At 35.1% G+C, this 11129-nt stretch overlaps 2 protein-coding genes across 2 annotated transcripts; both read right to left on the reverse strand.

Moving 5' to 3' along the window:
- Window positions 1-1955: 1955 nt before the first annotated feature.
- On the reverse strand, window positions 1956-3182 carry LOC114354586 (DNA-directed RNA polymerase I subunit RPA49). Its single transcript, XM_028307052.1, has one exon. It carries the CDS (start codon window positions 3070-3072, stop codon window positions 1987-1989), a length of 1086 nt encoding a protein of 361 aa, XP_028162853.1. The 5' UTR covers window positions 3073-3182; the 3' UTR covers window positions 1956-1986.
- Window positions 3183-5472: 2290 nt separating this feature from the next.
- Window positions 5473-6844, reverse strand: LOC114354587 (uncharacterized). The gene is made up of 2 exons (XM_028307053.1): window positions 6645-6844; window positions 5473-6327 (listed from the first exon to the last, which is right to left on the reverse strand). Exons 1-2 carry the CDS (start codon window positions 6831-6833, stop codon window positions 5473-5475), a joined length of 1044 nt encoding a protein of 347 aa, XP_028162854.1. The 5' UTR covers window positions 6834-6844.
- Between the last annotated feature and the right edge of the window lie 4285 nt (window positions 6845-11129).

Raw genomic sequence — 11129 nt, forward strand, 5'->3', positions numbered from 1 at the left:
GGGCCCAACTATAAGTCTGTGTTCTGCACCTAGGCTGACGGTTAAAATTATGAACTGTGTTGTTGATGTCACAAGATTTATTTCCCTCTGAAAGGTCTGATTAATCTATCATTTAAACCCAGTGTATTTTATAATAATATATTAGTCTATTATTATGTATAAGAATAGTTTTGTATTCTAAAAATTATTTACCAGCATTATACTCATTTTGTACCTATACTATTTCTTCCAATAAATAACATATCACAAATTGTGTTTATTATTCAGTAAAATAAAGCTAGATAAATAGGTAACTTCAACGGGTTACCTACTACGCCATATCGAATGACAAATGATCGAAAATCAAAATATCGAATACGTTTCATCGAACGATCAAAATATCGAATGCTCAAAATATCGAACGTTCAGAATATCGAACGATCAAAATATCGAACGATCAAAATATCGAAAGTCGATAAAGACGTTTTTATTTAATTCATCTACCTTCGGCAAGGAGCCGAGGAACATTTGTTGAAAAGTTGTATGACCAAACACAACCATGCACCAGAGCCGAGCAAGGTAGATGAAATTTAATAAAAACGTCTATATCGACTGTCGATATTTTGATCGTTCGATATTCTGAACGTTCGATATTTTGAGCATTCGATATTTTGATCGTTCGATGAAACGTATTCGATATTATGATTTTCGATCATTTGTCATTCGATATGGCGTAGGTAACCCAACTTCAACACCCTGTATAGTAGTGGCAAAACAAGACAGTTGTAATTATTGCTTTACTGAGCCCCGATTACGGTAACTTTTATAACGTCTACAATCCAGACGCGTTTCTGATTCTGCGATACGATTGGTCAAAACAGCTGACGTACGCTGTTGAACGACCAATCGTATCGCAGAATCGAGAAGCGTGTCTGGATTGTTGACGTTAAAAATTACCGTAATCGGGGCTCTGGTAGCGAACCGGTTATAGTATTAAGTCCGCCACTGTACGCTTTAGCGTTTTTCTGTATCACGTTATTTCGCTCTATGAAGGCATTCCGAAATTATAACTGACCCATGTTGCCACTCGTACAGTCAGCGTCAAATAATAGTTGTCGAACTACTTTTTGGCCAACGTTGACAACACAACCTTATGCTAATAATTTTCCTTTTGTACCCTTTGCACCACCGGCCTGCACCACTGGTGGTGCAAAGGGTATTTTTTAATCCCTTTTGCACCACCAATAGTGCCGCCCTACCATTAACTGTAAAACGATTATCTATAATCATATAATATTAATATTATAAAGAGGAAAGATTTGATTGTTTGTACTGAATAGGCTCCGAAACTACTGGACAGATTTGACAACATAACATAAAAATTAATAACAACCATTCATACCTACATACAACGAATAATTCCTAAAGTACTTACCAGGGCAACATAATCATAAAGGAGCTATATCAAATTCTTCTTGGTTGATCCGAGAAATAAACATGTATCATAAAATAGCTCCTTTATGGTTATGTTGCCCTGGTACTTTATTCGTTGTATGTAGGATGTAGGCCCGGGGTATCGTGGGTCTGAAGTGAAATGTTTATAGGCACTTACACACACACAAATTAAAACTTTTAGGTAGGTTTTGATTTATTTATAACAAGTAAATTATTAAGTATTTTACAGTCTACTACTAGTTTTACAGTCGATGGTAGCACAGCACTATTTGTTGGTGGTGCAAGAGGGATTTAAAAATACCCTTTGCACCACCAGTGGTGCAGGCCGGTGGTGCAAAGGGTACAAAAGGATAATTCCTTTTAACAAAGACATGTAACGAACTTTTTGGCTACTTTAGGTATACTATTTGACGCCGATTGTGTTAAAAACGGCTGCTGTAAGCTATCATATATGTATATCATAGGCGAATATAGCAGCTGATTGATTTTCCAAATTATACTGATACAATAAAACACCAAAGTAACAGTAACATAGTCATATATTTGTGAACATCAAAACTTCGCGCTTTTCCGCCTCATATTCGTCACTGTTGCCAACGGTAGCTTGAGCTGTGCTATTTTCTTATCACCCATCGTCACTACAGTCGCTCCGATAACTCGAAACTTCGTCATCATAGTCTTGGCGCTGTATTTCATGTGTTTACTCAATTCATCTATATCACATTTGAAATTATTAACGATAAGCAGGAACACTAATACATGGCAGAAAGTTTTATCCTTATATGGCATCGGTCGGTTCCGTTTGCCGTTGGAAAACGTCGTGAAGTTCTTGAGAAGGATATCGTTTAATGTAGGCGATAATGAGTACGCAACATAATTCTTTTTAACGATATCTCTCATTGTAGTGCTGAATAATTTTAATAACGTACTCGCATATACAACTAAAACGGTGTGTTCCTTTGATAGATCCTTCGTTGCGATCATGTCTCTTATCCACGGTTGAATCTGTTCCATATAATCGCTATCTTTTATTTCGTTGTAAATTCTTTCATACTCATCTTCGCTTAGTATTTTGTACATGTCATACACTTCTCTAGCCGATGTTGCCTGTCGATTAATGGGCGGTATGTAGAAATCATCCGAATCAGTTTTGATATAAGACGATATATCCAGTTGGTCCTCTGTCACACTTTCCGTAACATTCTGCATTTGTTCGGTGACAGTTTGAACGTTGATTTTAAGCTTCTCCTTCTGCTCCATGTGTTGTTTTTGCTTCTTAGACCCAAATTTCCTACTTAACTCAAGCTTACTGTTGTCTAAACCTATGACACTCTGATCGCTATTTTGCTTTACGTATGGTTTCAATTCCACATTTCCCACTTCAATGACTCGCACTTTCCCAGTGATTTTATTCCTCGCCAGTATCAACGTCTTCCCTAGATCTTCTTGCTCTTCTTTTCCAGCATAAACGAGCCCGGACACCTCAGTAACAACAGATTTTTCGCCATTAAACTTGTCTTTGAGCAGCAAACAACTTTTCGACTTAAATTTCTCAGTTGTGTACCCATTTTGGAAGTTTACTACCATTTGATAGGTAGAGTCTTTAGGGTAGACCTCATCTATGTGAAGTTTGGGCATTTTACAAGCAATCTGCCATTTATATTATCACAAAATTACAAATTCACGTGGGGTTTATAGGTTATGTCGACAATAACAAACAACTGAATGTAGGAAATGACAGTGACAGTGGGTAGTGATGTCACTGAATTGTATAATCGAACTGTTTCATCAAACGAGTGATGATGGTATTCGTATTTACGGTTTTTCGATTCAAAGTTCTATTGGTAAAAAAAAATCTTAGTTCAATATTTGTATAGGGGTATTTCGCCGAAACAGTAAATTTTCTGTGTCCAGGCAGGCGAACACATGTTTTTTTATATATATCTGTATAAAACTATTTTTATGGGAAAGTTCATCAAAAGTTTTATTTGTTTTTGCTATTACAATAGAAGAAACTACAAATAATACCGTAGAAAAACTTAATCAAAAGTCGTTTTTCTAATTTCCTTGTTATGTCCATTACTGTTGTTTGCCAAAATGAAGGCTCATTATAACAAATTGAAGCGTAATTTAATTCTAATAGCACTCTCTTTACATTTGAGAAACGTTTGGCTATCGGAAAATAAAAACTTTAAATGTCAAATACTTATAGGAAGAAAATAAAGTGAAGTTAAGTTCTTGTCCAGGTCAAAAGTATAATTTCCCTGGGTCTTCGTTTCGACCATTGTTGTAACGAAACAAAAAAACTTGGAATGTAACGCACTGCACCACTACACTCGGCCATTTCGTCCCAAGAGGCCATTGAGGCAGGACAGTACGTCGTTGATCAGTTTCGCGACAAATCGCATAAATAGGTCCCTCCTTGGGTTTTTGTTTACTAAAAAGTCAATTTCTTTGGACGGTTTTTTGCAAATAAACAATGGATTAATTTTATTGTTTATTTACACAAATGTAGTATCTGTAGGGGTAAACCCATGATTTAAATAGTAAATGCATAGGGTAAATAGGTTTTTGTCTGTGGTGTCTTTTAGGCATAAATCTAATTTCTTTGGTCCTAATTTCCTTGTTTTCCGTGGCATAAAATGACCTAGGAAATTATAAAAGACCATTAATAATTCGGCGTAAAGTCAAATTTTGAGTATTTCTTTATTGGAATAAGTTTAAAATTTACATTTTAAGAAATAGGTATCAGAATAGATATAGAAAAACTTGTTTTTAACTTTTAACTCAATCTACTGCATTTATCTTCCTTAGTTGTGTAAAAAGGTCGTAATGATATAATATTCATTGGCATGTTTGCTTGCGAAAGTACACAAAAATAGGTCGAACAAAAAAAAAGCAAACCACAGAAGAAAACTTAGAGAAAAAAATATTTATAATAATTTCCTTGGCTACCAAAAATTTATGACCTCATAACTTTGTTTCTAAAACGAATTATGACACCCCTTCTAGATATATTAGCTTAGTTTTTACTACTTAATGCAATGGGAAACTAAAAATAGTTAAAAACAAAAATAAAATTCGTGCCAAGGAAATTAGGCAAAATTGACCATTTTTGGCGAAATACCCATAGAAAGCGCTTTTATAAAACTAGATAATATGGTGAGAATAGTAGTAATAGTAGTTTCACTGTAATGAGAAAAAATAAATCGCTTTTATCTTTACAGGTGTGGTGTCCGAAGGCAGCAAGGAAGGCACAGGGGTTTTGAAAATACGGGTGTCCTAAAATTAGCACGTAACTTTGACACCAGAGGTATACGAGCTGAAGAGGTATCGAACAAGTTTTATGAAAATTGGTCATCTCAAAACTCATGAAACTTTTTTATGGACATTTTGGCTTGTTCAATGCCTCCTCGGCTCAGCTACCTCCAGTGTCTGTACCGTGCTAATTTTGGGACATCCTGTAGATAGAAAGTCTACAATACTAATATTTTTGTACATGTAACTTATACCACACTTATGACTACAGGCTGCCAGGCTTGCAGGCCGTTACCAACAGGTCACTATGGAAATCATTGGGGAAGGCCTATGTTCAGCAGTGGATATCCAGTGGCTGAAATGATGATGATCTTATACCAACACATTGTAGAATTTTAAATAAAAAGCTAGTTAATAACAATTATCTTTTATTTAAACTAAACTTAATCTTATTTACAGATTTGGAGGGGACTTTTCTTATATCTTCATTACCAAAATTATTATAATTCAATTGATCATTTAAACTTATTTTATTGCTCTGTCCGTCTATTTCAATATTGCCTAAGTCTTGGGGGCTTTCGTTAATGTTAGTAACAGTACATGTAACTTATACCACACTTATGACTACAGGCTGCCAGGCTTGCAGGCCGTTACCAACAGGTCACTATGGAAATCATTGGGGAAGGCCTATGTTCAGCAGTGGATATCCAGTGGCTGAAATGATGATGATCTTATACCAACACATTGTAGAATTTTAAATAAAAAGCTAGTTAATAACAATTATCTTTTATTTAAACTAAACTTAATCTTATTTACAGATTTGGAGGGGACTTTTCTTATATCTTCATTACCAAAATTATTATAATTCAATTGATCATTTAAACTTATTTTATTGCTCTGTCCGTCTATTTCAATATTGCCTAAGTCTTGGGGGCTTTCGTTAATGTTAGTAACAGTTTCCAAGTCCGCTGAAGTACAATCTATTATTTCTATATCATTATGTAGTCTAAAGTCACTATTTTTTAAATTACTTTGTTCTTTAACATCATTATTGTGATTCTTACTAGACTTTTTACTCAATTTGGAAGCTTTGGAATCACTCGGTAAAAAACAGGGTTTGTAATGTTTCTCTTGAGCTTGCTTTGGTTGATTTTTCTTCCTTTTCAGGGTATTATTTTCTAAATTTATAGTGTTAATATCACCCATGTTTAATTTTTTGGTATCATCTGCTGTAACATGTTCAACAGTCATTTCTGTAACTTTTTCAAGTAATGGTTTCTTAATATTTGTTGGTTTTTGAAGATTTCTTAGCCGGAATATTACATCTTTTTGACGCTGCAACAATTTGCTGCGGGTTTCACTGACATCTTCCAACTCAGGTGCGTAACAAATGTGCAGAGAGCCTCCGTAGAAATTCTTCGTGTCTAACATACGTTTTGCTAGTCTTGCCGACTGTATCTTCTCGAACAAAACATAGTACGTCTCCGTAAACACTTCAGCCGCATGATCTTTGCTGATGTTGAATTGCAAAAGTTTACCAAACTTTGCGAATAACGCTTTGGCTTCCTGGCGAAGGTTTAGGGATGGCACTCCAAACACTAGCAGGTGATTGGACTCGTTATTGACAGTGTATACCTGAAAAGAAGTATCCAATGTAAGTAAGCATCAAAAAAGTTGGCTTTTAGCAGTTGGAGGAGCAAGACAGCAACGGAGTTCTGTCTGTAGTTAGATAATACTGTTTAACAGTCATCAGTGAAGGTAAGAAGGACCTATGTGGTATGATAGAATAAAATAATGAGGAAGATCTTAAATTCACCACTTTGTATATTATTTTCACACAAAATTATTTCTATAATTACACAACGAACTTTTGATGTAAATTTAAGAATCGTATACCTTTTACAACATATTTTCTTGATTAAAAAGGGTGTTTATATCGAAATTAAACAAACCTTAACAGCAGTTAATTTTCGGCCTTGTCTATACGGCAAACGCGTGGTACACAGCGACTGTTGTTCGTGGTGAGGTAGCAATAACTCTCTTTCTGCATTTTCACTGTCCATTGTACAATATTTATATAAAAATACGTGTAAAAGTAAAACAACAACAAACAAAACAAGATTTTTGTTTGACAATGACATGACAGCTTTAATTTTTTTCTGTGTTATCTGTGGTAGCTAGCGTCTAACTCTCAACCAACGAGCTATAATTATATTATATTTGAATCACAACTATAGGGTCAAACCACAAACGTTTTAATGTCTGAAAGACTTGCCTTTAATTTTGAAATAACTGTCACGACTTACCGGTATAATTTCTGCAAGACTTTAACCATTAGAATTTAAAGATTAATGAATCGTCAAAATTAGTCCTCGATTCAGACATGCGGTCATCACTAATAATTGTCTATGACAGCCTGACAGCCGGCTCCGCTACCATAGACAAATCTACCGGTCAATCGCCATTGTTTTTTGTTCTGGGTCTTGTTTGATTGTGATTCTTGTTGGAATCGCAGATTCGCTAATTTATTGTATTTGATCTATCTTGGTGTTTGTAAAAATGGTTTTCAAAAACAGTTCCTATTGTTACCGTTGGGAAATATTTCTGAATTACCTCTTGTGTCGTTTAACATCATGTTCGTTTGTTCCTACTTGAGATCTAGAAAATCTGCAAATCATGGAATTCGTTGGATTTTTCTGAGGTGTTGTCTTGGTTTTGTCAAGGTTTATCACAAATAACGTAAAATGCACGCGTGGAAGTTGCATTTACTTGGAATTCGTAACCTTTTATTAAAGGGCTTCAAGTTAATTTTATTGAATGGTCGGAGGGTAGGGGTAGAAACTCCAAATGAATCGATTTCGTTCTAATTTGGTTTAAATTTTACTTTATTTGTCGTATGTGCGTCTGGGTTGTCTTGTCTTGTTGTTTATCAGAGTATTAACAAGAATTTTAACAAAATAAATGTTTTTATTCATACAAACAATAATAATTGTGGTTGATGTCGGTACTTAGATATATTTAGTATTTTGTTTATTCTGTAGGTGATGGTTTTGTTCTTTCTGAATCGATTCTCTTATGACCAGGTTCACAATCCTGATAAATCACTGGCTTCTCATAGAGTTCTTTTTCTTTGAATTATTTCTTCCTCAATTATTTCCACTTTGGTTGGTCTTATAAAAATCTTATAAGTTCCAATTCTATTGTAATTGAAACTACAGACCATTCTTGTATAACAGAAAGGAAATCACAATAAAAAAAACTCATAAAACTCATTTATTTCTTTAAATAGGCTTATAAAAAGCACTTTTACACGTCCCAGTATTAACCCTACCACTGCTTCAGGACACAAATGGGCCAGTGCTGAGAAGAAGCAGCGCAAGAAACTCTGTCACTATTGTCAGCCTCTTTTTCAAAGGTTTAAAGTTCAATATTTTATAATGGTCTAAATAATACATAAAGTTTATAATATTCACAATGTATTCACCATATAATTTTAGACCTTATGTCATCCATCTCAGTTTTTGGCTGTTTGTTCTGCTGGTAGGACATACTTTATACTCCCCCAAATACCGTTGCCCCAAGGATGAAATCATGAAATACACTTCCAAGCATGAGCGAGAGACAATACAAAATCCTTCAAATTCAATCCTTTAAAACTGTTACCATCCTGAGATATATTATGGATCAGCAATTTATTTTTTGGACAACATTATCCATAGGCTTGAAGTGAAGGTGTACCGGATTAGTCAGATTCTGTACTGGCAGTGGGACTATGATTCCAAATTTATTTATTTATTTTATTTATTTATTTTAATTACACAGGTTTATACCTTATTACGTAATTAAATAGTTAGGTAACAACAAACATAATAACAACACCTTAAAGATTAAAGAGAACACTGCTCACAAAAGGATTGGCAAGTTGACAATATTTTATGCCAAATATTCCCTTGTTCTCAATAATTATTTGTGCTGTACCTTGCACTGCATCCGGTTTGACCTGGGTATTCTAAATCAAATTCAAAAATATTTTATTCAGTTTTGACCAGTAATTTGGCACTTATAATACCTCCATTGTCACTGAGTATCTCTTATACAATATATCCAGTAGGTAGCCTTTGTCTCTGCCAACATTTGCTCAAGTTTCTCATGAACCTCTCCTTTTTCCTTCATAAAATAGACTTGGCGAAATTTTGTGAAGTCGTCCTTAACGAAATAAGTGGTCTGAAATAAACGTATTATTATTATTAACCCATTAATGTCGCCGCCGCGCGCGCCGTACTCGTTCGAGTACAGTTGAGTACAGTCAGTTTTTGCGTCATATCTTGTGTATAAAAATTAAACATATTTAGATAAAAATAAATTATAATTGAGACCACTGTTGGTCTGATATGATGATATTTTTTCTAGATTTTATTAGAACTTGTCCAATAGGATAAGAAAAGAAATTGTTAGGCAATAATTCACCAGGCTAATGTCTTTTCAGGGCGCTTATGTACGTCCCAAATGTAGCTTGCCCTACCACCACTTGACAACGTATGGGCTGGTGCTGAGAAGAAGTGACTGAAGAAACGTCACCTTTGTCAGCCTCTTTTTCAATTAGATACAGTAAATACTTACATTAAACAAGATGTCATTTATGCAAGTCGATAACTTATAAGTTATCGACTTGCATTGAGTTGGTATCCGATCGCTATCTTGGCTCAGATTGTCTTTACCTGCGTTTCTTTACTTAGGACAAAAGTTGTCCCTATAATCTCTTGACTCAATCTTGACAATCCTTCAGTGACACTGGCGAACAGTGACTCGACTTTGAAACTCACCATTGTGTCACCCGGCTCCACTGAGTCATTCTTGATAAGCTCAAAAAATGCATCGAATCTTTCACATAGGACAATGTCTTACCAACTAATGGTTGCACTCCTGCAACATGTTTTGCCAAATATGTTGGTGAATCTATTTGACTCACGCACGATCGGCTTAAGTGGAACATTGCTCTTGTGTATTTTAGGCAAACCATATAATTTTGGTGGCTGTACGTTTATTGCCTTGTGCATGTATTATACTATGCGTTCGTTTCGAATTGGCCTCTTCCATCCTCCCTGCCTCACCACATCTCGCTCCCTTTTCTCCTGTTTTTTTTTATCTACCAACTTAAAAATCAGTATCGCTTGCCATCTTGGTTTAAATGCAATCGTTCTTTTACGATTGCATTTAAACCACGATGGCAATTATAAAAGATGTTCGCATTATAAAAGAGTCATCGAAACGATTAGTGCGAGCTGGTGGAATGTCGACAATGGTTGCGGTTTTCTATTGAGCTTGACTGTCGTAGGCAGTTCCCGCGTTTTCTAGATGATTCGAAACAAGCAGCGCCCTCTGATGGCGTGTTTGCGTACTCTTTTGGTTTGCAAAAGAGTTTGGAATAGGGGAAAAGGGTATAATGGAATTAATTTCCCTGACATTTTGAGTTGTAGGGGGTAGTATTGCTCGATCAGAAAGTACTCAAATATATTTTTTCTTGTTTCCAAATTGGTAAGGACTTTACTGAACAGTTAATAATATCAGTTAGTTTTAGCTTTAACTACAACAGAGGGTAGAGTAGAAGGTTGAGGATTATTGGACTGAAATTGGACACGTGGAACCCGTTTGTTGTCCGACATTCGTTCTCAGAATGACCAAGTTTCCCTCATGTCTTGCACTAGGTATGAGGTTATGGGATTTTGATTGAAAACAATAACTTTATAAACAGCAGAAAAACTAATTTTTTACTTTGATACATGACTTGGCAAGAGAAGAAAAAACATACACCGACATGACCATAGAATGTCGTCTTCTTTTTACATTAAGAAGCCTTTCCAGGGGTTCACCACTGGGATATTCTGATATATCTGTTACGGTCAAAGTGATAAATGTGAAAATTATGAATAATCGCCGGTTATTATGAATAATTACCGCATGATTTGGTAAATGTGATTAATATGAGGTCATTTATGTGTGTATAAAACTAAATAGGCGGCTTAGGGGTGGCCCAAGGGCCACCCCCGCCGCACCTTAACCTATTTTTCACTTTTAATCAAAACACTATGTTATAGGCATCATGGAAAAGTAATATTATGCAAGAAACATTCAAAAGTCATTATGTCAAATTATATTGATATATGATATCAAAACGTTCAAAAGTTTGGCTGTACACGAGCACGTACACAAGATGTTGTTCTCTTTTATGAAATTTGTTAGTACTAAGGTTGAATTATTGAATAATCACTGTCAAATGTGATTAATTTATCACTTTTACCGCGACTGTTGGTAATTATTCATAATAACCGGTTATTATTAATAATTTTCAAATTATCACATTAACCGTAACATATCCATTATTTGGATTCTAAAAATGGCGTCGATTTATTACATGTCCTGTACCTCCTTGCTGAACT

Source organism: Ostrinia furnacalis, unplaced genomic scaffold, assembly GCF_004193835.3.
Source record: "Ostrinia furnacalis isolate ACB-3 unplaced genomic scaffold, ASM419383v2 OfSCF2077, whole genome shotgun sequence".
In the NCBI taxonomy this organism is placed as follows: Eukaryota; Metazoa; Arthropoda; class Insecta; order Lepidoptera; family Crambidae; genus Ostrinia; species Ostrinia furnacalis.